Consider the following 16,359-nt stretch of genomic DNA (forward strand, 5'->3'; position numbering starts at 1 on the left):
GAACACGTTTATGACTAGTGACACCATCATTCCTAGAGAATGATTCACCACAGATGTCACACTGATATGGTTTCTCACCTGTATGAGTACGTTTATGTCTAGTGAGACCATCATTTTTAGAGAATGATTTACCACAGATATCACAGTGATATGGTTTCTATCCTGTATGAATATGCTGGTGACTAGATAAGTGACTACTTCGAGAGAATGATTTACCACAGATATCACAGTGATGTGGCTTCTCTCCCATATGAATACTTCTATGGGATTTTAGGCTACTACACTGAGAGAAAGATTTACCACAGATATCACACTGATATGGTTTCTCTCCTGTATGAATAAGATTATGTCTTGTTAAGGCATTAATTTGAGAGAACGTTTTACCACAGATATCACAATGATATGGTTTCTCTCCTGTATGAATATGATTGTGTTTTGTTAAGGCAATATTTTGAGAGAATGATTTACCACAGATATCACAGTTATATGGTTTCTCCCCTGTATGAACACGATTGTGTACAGTCAACTGACTACTGTTAATGAATGATTTACCACAGATATCACACTGATATGGCTTTTCTCCTGTATGAATACGACTGTGATTTGTTAAGGAAATACTTTCAGAGAATGATTTACCACAGATATCGCAACAATATGGTTTCTCTCCTGTATGAATACGTTTGTGTGTGGTTAAGTGACCATTTTGAGAGAATGATTTACCACAGATATCACAATGATATGGTCTCTCTCCTGTATGGGTACGTGTGTGTTTAGATACGTCACTCCTTCGAGCAAATGACTTACCACAGTAATCACAATGATACGGTCTCTCTCCTGTATGACTACGTCTGTGTATAATTAAATTACTACTGTTAGAGAATGATTTACCACAGGTATCACAAATGTATGGCTCCTCTACTGCATGAATACGAATGTGTTTTCTTAGAGCAGAATTTACAATGAATGATTTACCACAGGTGTCGCAGTAATGTGGTTTCTCTCCTGTATGAATACGTTTGTGTATGATTAAGCAACTATTTTCAATGAATGATTTAGAACAGATGTCACAACGATAGGGTTTCTCTGCTGTGTGAATATGTTTGTGTCTAGATACGTCACTACTTTGAGAGAATGATTTGCCACAGATATCACAAGGATATGGTTTCTCTGCTGTGTGAATATGTTTGTGTCTAGATACGTCACTACTTTGAGAGAATGATTTGCCACAGATATCACAACGATAGGGTTTCTCTCCTGTACGAGTAAGTTTGGGCATAATTAGGTTACTTCCTTTGACAGAAGGACTTTGTACAGATATCACACTCATACGATCTCATCTCTTTTATCATGTGCTCAGAGGGAATCAATTATACAATTTTCTCACTCTTTTCCATTATTTTTCCTCTCAAATTCCAGTTAATGCATTTTTCTTGTTCTCATATTTTATTCCTTGCAAACACATCTTCTGCTCTATTTCTCTCTTGTGTCAACTTTGTTTAGCAACACTTCCATAAATTTATCCAACTTAAACGATCACACAGGCTCCTCTTCTTGACACTCCAGTCTGGGATGTTCACAAATTTGCTTATAATATTATTATTACTTCAGAGCAAATGTTTCACACGAACTCTTCCATAGATTTGTAGAAACAATGTGATACATCTGTTTTGTATAATATTTTCCTTTAGTCTTTAAAACGTGGTAGATATTGAGGATGAGTCTTTTGTTACATTAATGTGTTCTGAAATTACAGAGAAACAACAGTGTAAGATGTCGAGGCTACTTAAAACATACAGATTCATTTCTATCGAGATAAACTGTAGAAATAAACATTTACCTTAACAACTGAGCCGGATGCCAACAGCTCTATGAAAAGTGCCAATCTCTCAAAGTAGATGGGACACATGGAAGTGGGACACCCAAGGAGTCATAGGTGTAAGTGCTGGTACATGAATTTAGGATGCTGAACGTATCAGATGATATGACGAAGATCGAGATGCTTGGCACCTTGCTCTACTGAAGAAGATTCGAAGTGTGCAGCAGAGGTATTTAAATGCATCCCTGTGGTGGCAGAAAGCACTTGTGACCGTTCTTCAAAAAAGTGGATGTGCCGTGCCATCGGATTCAAGCATCTGTGTCGTGCCATGGAAAGGTGACTGTGCAGTGGCACATAGAGCACCAAATGCACTGAGAAGTGGTTGGCACTAGGAAGGGCATCCAGCTGTAGAAAGCATAAGAAATTAGACTGGGGTGTGCTGGAGTTCTGCTCAAACCATCTAACCCATGCCAACGTGAACAACAGACGTTAAATAAAGCTGACGAACATTTTGAGGTACACTATGCACTTAACTATAGAAGCCTTTATGGTGTGTGATTAAAGAGAGATTTTGTTGTTAATTCTAGCATATTCCATGACTACCTTCCTCATTTCTTTTTCACTCTGATAATTAGAGATGTCAATTTATAGGATAAACTCATTTCTGATACTAACAAAAATCCCTAACATAAACAAGTATTCTATAATTTCGCTTAGCAACAGATTTTTACAGAAATAAAAGAAAAAACATTGGCAATCTTTCGTTTCGACTTGCAGGCGTGTAGGCTCAGCTAAGCTGTTACCAAATGCCGTTCGGTAAATTCCATAGAAAGGTTTTTACTTTTGAGGGTGGAAACGTTCATTTTCTTTGAAATCAGCATAAAGACTCGTAAAACGAAAACAAATTACTTGGTAATTTTTGTGAGCACGTGTTGTCTTCTCAACTGTCAGTTGACGCATCGAAACGGAAAGAGAAATCTAATGGGTCGTACGTGCATTGGCTTGTTCTGTTCGTATGTATTTATGCGTTGTGGAATTTAGATACAACGAAGGAAAAAAACCTTGCATATCTGTTCTTTCTTACTTTATGTGTCTATGTAAAAGACTTCCTATTTCTTTACTACCCACAAGGGGCTAAACACAAGAGGACAAACGGATTAAGTCGATTATATCGACCCCAGTGCATAACTGGTACTTATTTAATCGACCCCGCAAGGATGAAAGGCAAAGTCGACCTTGGCGGAATTTGAACTCAGGACGTAGCGGCAGACGAAATACTGCTAGGCATTGCGCCTGACGTGCTGACGTTTCTACCAGCTCGCCGCCTTTAAAAGACTTCCGCCCTCCCCCACCATTTGCTCCAAAATTTGTTAATTTTTGGAATTTTTTTTTGCTAAAAATTGCCAAAACTTGGCACAGTGACCCCACCCCGCCAGTACAGAAATGTTTTGAAAATTTTGTCCGAATCATGATGTCCATATTTCTCCGCATATTTATAAAAACATTTTCGAAAGACTTTTGGAAACTTTTTTTCACAATCATAATCTCCATATTTTTCAGCATATTTTTAATAAAAAAAAAATGTGAAAAAAGTTTAAAATGAAGGAAATGGGGGTGGGGGTAATTTTGAAATCTCGATTTTTGTCAATTCTTTTGCAGACTCGTATTCCCCATAACCAAAAATGGGGGTTTGTGTCGGAAAAAAATTTTTTTTTTTAGAAAGGGTGGTTTTTGCTAAATTTTTTTTTTTAGAAAGGGTGGTTTTTGCTAAAAATTCCCGTTTTCGGATACGGAGGTTCCGGAAAATTGCCAAAAATCGGCACAGTGACCCCCCTCTCCCCAGTCCAGAAATGTTTTGCTAAATTTTGTTCACAATCATAATCTTCATATTTTTGCGCATATTTTGAAAGAAAAAAAAAATGGGAAAAAAGTTTAAAATGAAGGAAATGGGGGTGGGGATAATTTAGAATCCCGATTTTTGTCAATTCTTTTGCAGACTCGTATTCCCCATAGCCAAAAATGGGGGGCAGCGTCGAAAAAAAAATTTTTTTTTAGAAAGGATGGTTTTGGGGGTACTACTTGAGAACAGTGGTCCCGGTGCGCGCTCTGACGAGTCGATCCTTACTTTTATGTTTTGTGTTTTATTTACTTTGCTCAACAAAAAAATTATTTACTTTGTTTAACAAAAATTATTTACTTTGTTTTATTTACTTTGCTAGGTAGTCGTTGTAGGATCGACTACTTACGACTAGCTAGCACGGATGCGCGCACCGGGACCACTGTTCGCTAGTATGACCGGTTTTGGGGAGGGCACGGGCGGAAGTCTCGCCCAAATCGGAAATCTCTCTCCCATAGAGAAAAACAAGCCCTGCTGGGCATCATTCTTCCAATGTTAGAAACAGCAGCCAAAACCCGCACAAATAACAGACATTTTTCTGTCACAGGTAGAAATAGCAGCCAGGTCTCGCACAAATGAAGGACAACCCTCGTCTGTAAAACACAGAAAAGACACAAATAATTGGCGCGCCAAAAAGTGACCATCCCAATTATAAAACACGAAAGAGGCACAGAGAATCGCCGCGCGAAAATGAGAAGGTCTACAGAATGAATAACACTGAATAATTTCATTGTTTGATACTTACGGAAATGTTTCGTGTGTCTGGCAGTTGAGAAATTCTTTGCAAATCTTATAAATGTCTTCAAAGCTGATTAGGAGACATTCATGCTGAGGAGGTCTCAACAGGAAGTAGGATGTACGACCAATGCGCATGCGTGTCTCCTCTTTCTAAATCTTTAGAGCAGATAACTCTAGTCTTACTTTCGTTTTTCGATTTGGTTTGCAAGATTCTTTATAGCAATTCGTGTGTTGAAGCATATTCTGTTGTGTCTGGGGAGAGTCATTCTCTTTTTGTGCCTTATTATTTAACACACTCACTGGTAAAACTTCCGTTGTCTCTGTTTTTAGACGCAGCAAATGATTTCAGCTCAAAAGAGAGCATAGAATTGGTTAAAATTCGAAAAATTAAACTACGTTAAACAAACGAATTACAAATTTATCAAAAAAGCCAAGTGAAAATAATGTTTTCTTTTGACACATTCTACCAGTATACGACGTTTTAAAGTGTTTAGATGACTAGAAATTGTGTTGAAATCTGGCTTTCAAAAGGAAAAGATCCAAATTTCCACTTCTTTTGGATATTTTCACTTTGAACGGCAGTTTTTTCTCGTGGTGTCATATGAAATGGTGAAATTGTCACCCATGATTATGACCCTAGTATCGATCTATTGCATTTCAATCTGTTTTAGGGTTAGGGGTGGGGGGAAGGGTATCTTTTTTCTTCACAAATGTAAATAAACCCAATCTGTTTCTTAAACGAAGGACATATATTCATACGGCACAATGTTTTTTACCTCAATAGACGTCAGTGATTGGTTGGAATTGCAGAGATTGAAGAAAAAAAAAACAAATATCTTACAAACTATAGAATTTTCTCAATAAAGCCGAGAGAAAAAGATGTTTTATAAACACATTCTATCAGTATACGAAGTTTAAAACTTTTTAGTTACCTAGAAATTATGTTAAAAAATGCCGTTCAAACCGAAAAGATCCCTTTTTTTTTCTTATTTTTATTGTCCTAAAATTTTCGTTGCGTCTTGCAACCTTTTCAATAGTTTTGACTCTCAAAACCATTCAAAAAGGTTGCAAAGACGCAACGAAAATTTTAGAACAATAAAAATAAGAAAAAAGTGGAAATTTTACCGGTGAGTGTTAAATTATAAGGCACAAAAAGAAAATGACTCTCCCCAGACACAACAGAACTCTAGTTTTAATTTATTGAGAATAATGATCCCGGTGCATGCACTCGCGCAAGCTAGTTATGACTAGCTTTGTTTTTGTGTTACTTTTACTTGTTTGTCATTTGACTGCAGCCATGCTGGAGCACCGCCTTTATTCGAGCAACTCGACCCCGGGACTTAATCTTTGTAAGCCCAGTACTTATTCTATCGGTCTCTTTTCGCCAAACTGCTAAGTGACGGCAACGTAAACACACCAGCATCGGTTGTCAAGCAATTCTAGGGGGACAAACACAGACACACAAACATACACGCACACACACATATATATATATATATATATATACATACATATATACGATGGGCTTCTTTCAGTTTCCGTCAACCAAATTCACTCATAAGGCTTTGGTCGGCCTGAAGCTATAGTAGAAGACACTTGCCCAAGATGCCACGCAGCGGGACTGAACCCAGAACCATGTGATTGGTAATCAAGCTACTTACCACACAGCTACTCCTGTGCCTTTGTTTTAAAAAAATTATTTATTTTGTGTTTTATTTACTTTGCTAGGTAGTCATAGGATCAACTAGTCATGACTAGCTAGCGCGGATGTGCGACTACGCGCAACGGGACCACTGTTCTCAAGTAGTACCGTGTTTGTGTTTGCGTGAATATTCATAACTGAACATATTGACCATCCTATTGGATGTTGTTATATGTCGCTGCTCCGGACGTGGGCTGGTGAATTACTTCGCCGCCCATCTTTCCAGCAAGATCCGTCTGGAGAGGAGGAGCCTGCCGCAAAGAGAGTTTGGAAAAAGATGGATGACAGTGGTAAGATAGATGAGACTGCACGAGGCCGTGCTTGCATGGTCGGTCGGGGCATAAAAGAAAGGAAAAGATTACCAAAAGGGTTAATCGACCGGCGGGTTAACCCCTTACCCGGCAGAAACGAATATATTCGTTTTGACCGAAATCGTTTTTTCCTATCTCTGGCGAGTTAACTCGTCAAAAGATAGACTTGCCAAAATCAACAGCAAACGAGTTCCTTCGTCTAAAAACGGGTTAACTCGTTTCTGCCCAAAGCGGTAATTTAAAATCAATATTATTGAATTAAAATTCATAAATTAATAAGGTTTGAAATATACCTCGAAATCACCATTCAAAACACAGTAAAATAAAACAATTAAAAAATGTCTGAAAAAATACATTTATTTTCAAAATAATTGTTGGGTAAGGGGTTAACTCACTAACCCGGGACCCAATTATCACTTATATTCTTAATTCCCATCCGTATCATCATCATCATGATTTAGCGTCTGCTTTCCATGCTAGCATGGGTTGGACGGTTCAACTGGGGTCTGGGAGGCCAGAAGGCTGCACCAGGGTCCAGTCTGATCTGGCAATGTTTCTACGGCTGGATGCCCTTCCTAACGCCAACCACTCCGTGAGTGTAGTGGGTGCTTTTTACGTGCCACCGACACAGGTGCCGGACGAGGCTGGCAAAAGGCCACGATCAGATGGTGCTTTTTACATGCCACCAGCACGGAGACCAGATGAAGCTGGCAACGACCACAGTCGGATGGTGCTTTTTACGTGCCACCTGCACAGGTGCCAGACGGGGCTGGCAAACGGCCATGATCGGATGGTGTTTTTTACATGCCACCGGCACGGAGGCCCGCCGGGGCAGCGCTGGCAACGGCCACTGTCGGATGGTTCACTTACGTCCCACTGGCACTGGTATCACAGCTGCAATTTCCATTTATGTTGATAATATATATAAATCCATCTGTCTTTTCATCTTGTATATAAGAATGTGTGTCTGTACCCTACATATCCCTAGTCTGTCTTGTAACGTCCCCTCTATGTAGACCTTTTTATAGGTGAATAAAGAAATATGTCGCTGCTGATCATGACCTTCCAGTCCTGTCTTTATTGGACCAAATATTTTTACTGAACCGAGATATCGGCATTAAATGATCCTCTGACAGTAACGTCTTAACTAGACATGCTTGTAATGATATGGGAACAGAACAGGGCAAGACATCCTTTTGTAACACTCCCCCTCCACAGGATGGGTTTGTGAACAAGCAACTCCTTCAAAACTTTCACACCCAATTTTAAAATGATCCAAATCTGGACCTTTGAAAGCTTAACTCCGAAAAGTTTAATTTAAAGAACCCATTATTCAGAAACTAACAAGGAATCAATCTGGAGTGGGGCACTAAACTATACTTATGCCTCATATTCTTCCTTTGCGGTCTCTTCTGTTTTGTACTTGGGGATCATTGTTTACGTACATATTTGACAACTTTACAAGATTCCTGTGCATGAAAAACTCATAACTTATGTTATTGTATAAAATATTTAATGAGTGAAGCATTTAAAAGATAATAAACAATAAAAATACAGTAATTTCGGGATACAATACTCAAGGAAGTGTCATGTGTAGGGTTTCCAGGAGGAGGAGTGTTGGTATAAAGGTCCTTAAAAATGGATGAGCAGCCATGGAAGGAGTTGGAAGAGAGAAATGTAAAAACAAAAAAAAATTAGAAAATATCTGGAAATATTTTAGTTAGAAATCCCATTGCATAAAACATAAGAATTACCCTTCATCTTTCTCCCTTGTATGAATACGTCTGTGTGCAATCAGGTTACGATTTTCAGAGAATGATTTACCACAGATATCACACTGACATGGTTTCTCTCCTGTATGAATACGAATGTGTATTGTTAGGTGACTACTTTGAGAGAATGATTTACCACAGACATCACAATGATATGGTTTCTCTCCTGTATGAATATGTCTGTGCCTAGATAAGTGACAACTTCTAGAGAATGATTTTCCACAGACATCACACTGATATGGCTTCTGTCCAGTATGAGTATTACTATGGGCATTTAGGCTACTACATTGAGAGAAAGATTTACCACAGATACCACAGTGATATGGTTTTTCTCCAGTATGAATACGATTGTGTTCAATTAACTGACTGTTGTTAGAAAACGATTTACTACAGATATCACACTGATATGGTTTCTCACCTGTATGAGTACGATTGTGTTTTGTTAAGCCAGTACTTTGGGAGAATGATTTACCACAGATATCACAGTGATATGGTTTTTCTCCAGTATGAATACGATTGTGTTCAGTTAACTGATTACGGTTAGAGAATGATTTACCACAGATATCACAATGATATGGTTTCTCACCTGTATGAATACGATTGTGTTTTCTTAAGGTAGTATTTTCAGCGAATGATTTACCACAGATATCACAATGATATGGTTTCTCTCCTGTATGAATACGCTTGTGTCCAGTTAAATGAATACGTTGAGAGAATGATTTACCACAGATTTCACAACGATATGGTTTCTCTCCAGTATGAATACGTTTGTGTACAATAACCTGACTACTTCGCAAGAATGATTTACCACAGATATCACAACGATACGGTTTCTCTCCTGTATGAATACGTTTATGTATAATTAAGTAACTACTGTCAAGGAATGATTTACCACAGATATCACAATATGGTTTCTCTCCTGTATGAATATGTTTGTGTCTAATTAAGTGACTACTATTAGAGAATGATTTACCACAGATATCACAATGATATGGCTTCTCTCCTGTATGAGTACGAATGTGTTTTCTTAAGGCAGTATTTTCAATGAATGATTTACCACAGATATCACAACGATATGGTTTCTCTCCTGTATGAATATGTTTGTGTCTAGATAAATGACCACTGTTAGAGAATGATTTACCACAGATATTACAACATGGTCTCTCTCCTGTATGAATACGTTTGTGTATAGATACGGCACTACTTTGAGAGAAGGATTTGCCACAGATATCACAAGGATATGGTTTCTCTGCTGTGTGAATATGTTTGTGTCTAGATATGTCACTACTTTGAGAGAATGACTTGCCACAGATATCACAACGATAGGGTTTCTCTCCTGTGTGAACACGTTTGTGTTTAGTTAGGTCACTACTTTGAGAGAATGACTTGCCACAGATATCACAACGATACGGTCTCTCTCCTGTATGACTACGTCTATGTATAATTAAATTACTACTGTTAGAGAATGATTTACCACAGATATCACAATGGTATGGCTCCTCTACTGCATGAATACGAATGTGTTTTCTTAGAGCAGAATTTACAATGAATGATTTACCACAGGTGTCGCAGTAATGTGGTTTCTCTCCTGTGTGAACACGTTTGTGTTTAGATACGTCACTACTTTGAGAGAATGATTTGCCACAGATATCACAACGATAGGGTTTCTCTGCTGTGTGAATATGTTTGTGTTTAGATACGTCACTACTTTGAGAGAATGACTTGCCACAGATATCACAACGATAGGGTTTCTCTCCTGTACGAGTAAGTTTGGGCATAATTAGGTTACTTCCTTTGACAGAAGGACTTTGTACAGATATCACACTCATACGATCTCATCTCTTTTATCATGTGCTCAGAGGGAATCAATTCTACAATTTTCTCACTCTTTTCCATTATTTTTCCTCTCAAATTCCAGTTAATGCATTTTTCTTGTTCTCATATTTTATTCCTTGCAAACACTTCTTCTGCTCTATTTCTCTCTTGTGTCAACTTTGTTTAGCAACACTTCCATAAATTTATCCAACTTAAACGATCACACAGGCTCCTCCTTTTGACACTCCAGTCTGGGATGTTCACAAATTTGCTTATAATATTATTATTACTTCAGAGCAAATGTTTCACACGAACTCTTCCATAGATTTGTAGAAACAATGTGATACATCTGTTTTGTATAATATTTTCTTTCAGTCTTTAAAACGTGGTAGATATTGAGGATGAGTCTTTTGTTACATTAATGTGTTCTGAAATTACAGAGAAACAACAGTGTAAGATGTCGAGGCTACTTAAAACATACAGATTCATTTCTATCGAGACAAACTGTAGAAATAAACATTTACCTTAACAACTGAGCCGGATGCCAACAGCTCTATGAAAAAGTGCCAATCTCTCAAAGTAGATGGGACACATGGAAGTGGGACACCCAAGGAGTCATAGGTGTAAGTGCTGATGAACGAACTTAGGATGATGTACCTATCAGGTGATACGACAAAGACCGAGATGCCTGGCACCTTGCTCTACTGAAGAAGACTCGAAGTGTGCAGCAGAGGTATTTAAATGCATCCCTGTGGTGGCAGAAAGCACTTGTGACCTTGCTATTTTTCTAAATTTATTTTACATTGTGTACATCCAGAGTGGAACTTTTATTGTACTTTGCCCCAGAGAACATTATAGATTGTCTGAAGACAAAACATATTGCCAATGAAAAAACGTGTGCTTGCACACATTCGATGAATTTGCGAAATTCTAGTCATTCTAAATGTAAAAAGAAAAACCCTCTTTCCATCAGGAAAGGTACATTTACAGAAAACTCTAAGCTGCCATTATATGCAATTTTTCATTTAGTGTCTTATAACCCTAACCCTAACTTTTCTTTTTACCTTGCATGCTTTTCCATTTACTAGTTATATATTCCAACCCGTCGTGGTTTCGGGTATATACAATGTTACGGTAAATAAATAACCTTTTCTAACCTAAACACTAACCCCTACATCTTGACCCGCAAAATTCGGATCTTGTGAATTTTCCGAAGCCATCTCCCCACCCTCTAGGAAAAGATTTCCCCCCATAAATTTCTTTAAAACCGTAATGTATGCCGTTTGAAAGGTATTTCTATAAAATTTCATTGAAAAAAAGAAAACCCATTTTCCTAAAAGTTACGAGGGAAAAGCTCGGATCTTGTGAATTTTCCGAAGTACTCTCCCGTTGCTTTGCGCGCATTTTGTTTTCATATTCGTTTCCTACACATTGTTTTACATCCATTCCAGTATACTTTTTGGATTTTCCTTTCCGGGTCGAGATGTAAACATTAACTAAAGTTGGGCGATCTTTCGTTTGTAGTAGCACGTTTCCGTCGCTGATTTCCGAAAAAACTTTTATTTTTTTACATATGGACTTGCGGGAACATTTGAAGTAATGAGAGCGAAAGAGACTAAAAGGAAGCGATTTTATGACGAGGGAATTTCTTTTGAAGTTATCAAAGCATTGATGTACATGTGTGTGTGTGCGCGCGTGTGTGTGCGTGTTTGATGGGGTGTGGCAGACAGACAGTATGTTGTGTAAGTGAAGTGCTTCTGTTAGTGTGTGTGAAGAGACAGAGTAATGTGTGAAAGAGAGAGATAACTGAAATTTTTTACTCGGTGTATGTGTATATGTATGTATGCATGTGTGTGTATGTATCTATGGCCTATTCAGTGTAATTGTTTACTCAGTGTATGTGTATATGTATGTCTGAATGTATGTGTGTGTCGATGCGCCAAAAAAACCGAAAGTCTATAGAATTAAAAACAATGAAAATTTTCTTTGCTTAATACTTACGGAAATGTTTCATAAAGGATAGTGTTGTTATATGGGTGTGTGTCTGGCAGTTGAGGAATACATTAGAACTATTATAAATGTATTATTAGCTGATTAGGAGAAATTCACGCACCTGGACATTTAACCAGATATCAACGTAAAATATTAAGTACGTTGAATGAGCATGCGCATCTAACATATATGTACATATAGTATATACGAAGTGAAGCTATACAATAGCGTCGTATTTATTACGATTGCTATTTTCCAGTAGATATCGGTGCCTCATTGTACCATTTATTCACTTTTATACATATATATACATACATACACACACACACACACACACACACACACATATATATATATATATATATATATATATATATATATATATATATATATATGTATATGTATGTATATGAAAGGAAAAAGGTGTTCAGAATGCTGGATGGTTTTAAAAAATATATATTTATTTACATGTCACATTTTTTCTTCATATTAGCGCTTTCAACTACTCCTGTAGTTTCATCAGAAAATATCATTTTCATCATTTTCTAATGAAACTACAGGAGTTGTTGAAAGCGCTAATATGAAGAAATAATATGTGATATGTAAATAAATATATATTTTTACAACCATCCAGCATTCTGAACACCTTTTTCCTTTCATATGTATTCAATCTGTACACCACCCCCAATACTTCTAATATATATATATATATTTTTTGTAAAATCTTCGTTCAGCTCCATTTCTTCCCTCACTAAATATATATATATATATATATATATATATATATATATATATATATATATATATATATATATATTTAGTGAGGGAAGAAATGGAGCTGAACGAAGATTTTACAAAATTCCTTTTTATTATTTTCTACATATGTTTCAAAGGCTGCAAAGTCCCTAATTCGGATTGAATTCCCTCACTAAATATATAAAACTTCAAATTTCCGCACTAAGGCACGGTTTTAAGACTCCATGGTCGTAACCTCAACCGTGCTTTTTCTGTTGTGATTTTTGCTACCCAGGTGTCGGTTATCATTTGAATAATCCGTAATAAGATAATTCATTTATCTACTTCAATAATATATATATATTATGTTATATAATTAGAGTTCAGTAAAATAATTTACTTTACCACACACCGAACTTTTAGTAATAGCAGCCAAAAAATTTTAGCTATTTCCTCTACTATTATTTTGCTGAACCCTAATTATATAACGTAATGTTATAAATATACCGTAAATGGTCTTTTTACACACTGAACACTACTTGGTAAAATTGATAATTAATAATTAATTAATTTTACCCTTTTATTATTGACTATATATATATATATATATATATATATATATATATATATATGTATATATATATATATATATATATATATATATATAAACTGTAGTTGTGTGAGTGTCTGTCCCCTTCGATTTAGATTCCTAACTACTCCCACATTTTGCGGTGCAGTTTAACCAAAACCGGGTATCTTATAGTCGTGATTCATATCGAGCCCTTCTGGCTATTAGCGCGCGTCTACGATGAGTCTACGATTTTAAAAATAATTTAACATCATTTTTTATTCCCTTTTAATGCATAATTTTTCGTGTGTCGATGGCGGCGGAGTTGGCGTCCATGGTCACACCTGCACCTGTTTGCTTCTCCCCCTTCTTTCCTCCCTCGTGAAGCTGTGGGGAAGGGAGTGTAAGGAAATCAACGTCGTAAAGCGTTGTCAAGGAGACCAGCGTTCTTTTAGAACAACGACTTCATGGCTTGAAGACACCAAAACAGAAAATGTCTACGATGAGTCAACGATTTAAAAAAAAATTTGCCATCATTTTTCGTCCATTTTTAATACATTTTTTTGCTATTATTTGGCTATAACTCTCTAAAAATGCTTATATAGTTATTTCCCTTACAAACCCGAGCAACGCCGGGCGATACTGCTAGTATATATATATATATATATATATATATATATATATATATACTTTGATACTTTGATAGGTTTCAGCCATTATTGGCCCAGGCCATGTCTAACTTAATAGCACCACCTGGTGAAGTCTTTCAAGTCAGAATTTGGGCACTATGGTCCACTCAAGTAGAGAGTTATTGTTTACAGAGACATATCCGGGTGTAGGGGGTTTATCCGGGATTTCTTGAAGGAATCTGGCCAAAGACTTCTTGAACCCTATAGGGTCTGTTTCTGTTTTAATGTGTTTTGGTGTAATGTTAAAGAGAGCGGGGCCAATTGAGGTGAAATAATTGTGCCGTATTGTTGTTATGAGATGAGAGTGCGATTTTTGTTTTGGGCGGATGGCACGGGGCCCAAGCCTTGGATGTACCTTAAAGGTGATGCCAACATCATTTGGGCAATGCTGATGGAATATTTTCCACATCATGCAGATGATGTAGCGCTCACGGCTATATATGAAAAAACAAGTCAAGATAGAAATGCTAAAATGATTTTATAAAGAACACACACACACACACATATATATATATATATACATATATATATATATATATATATATATATATATATATATATATACATATATATACATATATATACATATATATATATATATATTTATTTATACCTATGAGAGGGAAACCACTATGTGGACACCATTATGCTAGAAATAGATCCGCTATGGTCTTACCACTAAGAAATGTTCTCGAGAAGAACTTAGCTAAACAACCAATAAAGGGAGATAATTTAGACTCAGCTGCCTGGAAACGTTTCAGAGAGGAGATACGCATGCGCAGTGAAAGTACTTCCCTCTGCATTTGGATATTTTGCCAGAATTTCTCTTAATCAGCTGATTAATTCATCTATGATTCTTATAATACATTTCTCAGCTACTAGATACTCACATATGTAAGAGCACTGTCCTTTGTGAAACATTTCCGTAAGTAATAAACAACGAAGATGTTCAGTGCTTTTTGCCACGTCAATGCTATGTTTTATGAATGAAAGATGTCCCTGACTTGTGTGAGATTTGGCTGCTATTTCTAGCTATGGAACAGAGATACCGTGATCTGTGCGAAATTTCACCCTATTTCTAGCTACGAAAGACATATGTCCCTGACTTGTGTGAGATTTGGCTGCTATTTCTAGCTATGGAACAGAGATACCGTGATCTGTGCGAAATTTCACCCTATTTCTAGCTACGAAAGACAGATGTCCCTGACTTGTGTGAGATTTGGCTGCTATTTCTAGCTATGGAACAGAGATACCGTGATCTGTGCGAAATTTCACCCTATTTCTAGCTACGAAAGACAGATGTCCCTGACTTGTGTGAGATTTGGCTGCTATTTCTAGCTATGGAACAGAGATACCGTGATCTGTGTGAAATTTCACCCTATTACTAGCTACGAAAGACATATGTCCCTGACTTGTGTGAGATTTGGCTGCTATTTCTAGCTATGGAACTGAGATACCGTGATCTGTGCGAAATTTCACCCTATTTCTAGCTACGAAAGACAGATGTCCTTGACTTGTGTGAGATTTGGCTGCTATTTCTAGCTATGGAACTGAGATACCGTGATCTGTGCGAAATTTCACCCTATTTCTAGCTACGAAAGACAGATGTCCCTGACTTGTGTGAGATTTGGCTGCTATTTCTAGCTATGGAACTGAGATACCGTGATCTGTGCGAAATTTCACCCTATTTCTAGCTACGAAAGACAGATGTCCCTGACTTGTGTGAGATTTAGCTGCTATTTCTAGCGGAGAAAGCTATCTCGTACAATCTCCATCGTTGCCTCGTCAGTTTGTTGTGTATTTTAGTTTGAGAAATAGTCTGAAATACACTCCATCCACTTTCAGGAAAATGGGTATTCTTTCGATATAACTCGACAAAATCAAAACGTTTCACTTCGGATATTTCCGTGGAAGCAAATGACAGTTCGATTCTGTTTTCTGCTTGGAAATTTGGAGATTTTACATACAGACACGAAACAGGGAAGGACAAATATGCAAGGCTTTTTTTTTCTTCAAGTTTAAAACGAGACATTGCTGGCATAATTTCGTTATATCTAAACTCCACAACCCACGGAGATACCCGAAGTGAAATGTTTTGAATTTGTCGAGTTATATCGAAGGAATGACCAGATCTGGACCCCACGGAATTTGTTGCCTCATAACTTCCAGAAAAATGAATATTTTTTAACGAAAGTTTCACGAAATACCGCTTAGATTCTGTGGATTCAGAATGTATAGGAATTTACGGGAAAGAAATTTTCCAAGTGGGTGGGAAAAGAGTTTCGAAAAATTCACAAGACTCGACATTTCTTTCCCTTATAACT

The 16,359-nt window shown here is 37.1% G+C and overlaps 2 protein-coding genes across 2 annotated transcripts in view; one reads left to right on the top strand and one right to left on the bottom strand.

Annotated features, from left to right (window-relative positions):
• Nucleotides 1–16,359, top strand: part of LOC115226689 (zinc finger protein 91-like) — a 151,591-nt gene that overhangs the window by 47,131 nt on the left and 88,101 nt on the right. The gene's annotated exons all lie outside the window — the stretch shown is intronic.
• On the bottom strand, nt 158–2,776 carry LOC115226553 (zinc finger protein 235-like). Its single transcript, XM_036515143.1, has 3 exons — nt 2,658–2,776; nt 779–941; nt 158–283 (listed from the first exon to the last, which is right to left on the bottom strand). The coding sequence occupies exons 1-3, from the start codon at nt 2,774–2,776 to the stop codon at nt 158–160; spliced, it is 408 nt and encodes a 135-aa protein (XP_036371036.1).

The sequence above is a fragment of the Octopus sinensis genome, linkage group LG30, assembly GCF_006345805.1.
Source record: "Octopus sinensis linkage group LG30, ASM634580v1, whole genome shotgun sequence".
NCBI classification, from domain to species: Eukaryota; Metazoa; Mollusca; class Cephalopoda; order Octopoda; family Octopodidae; genus Octopus; species Octopus sinensis.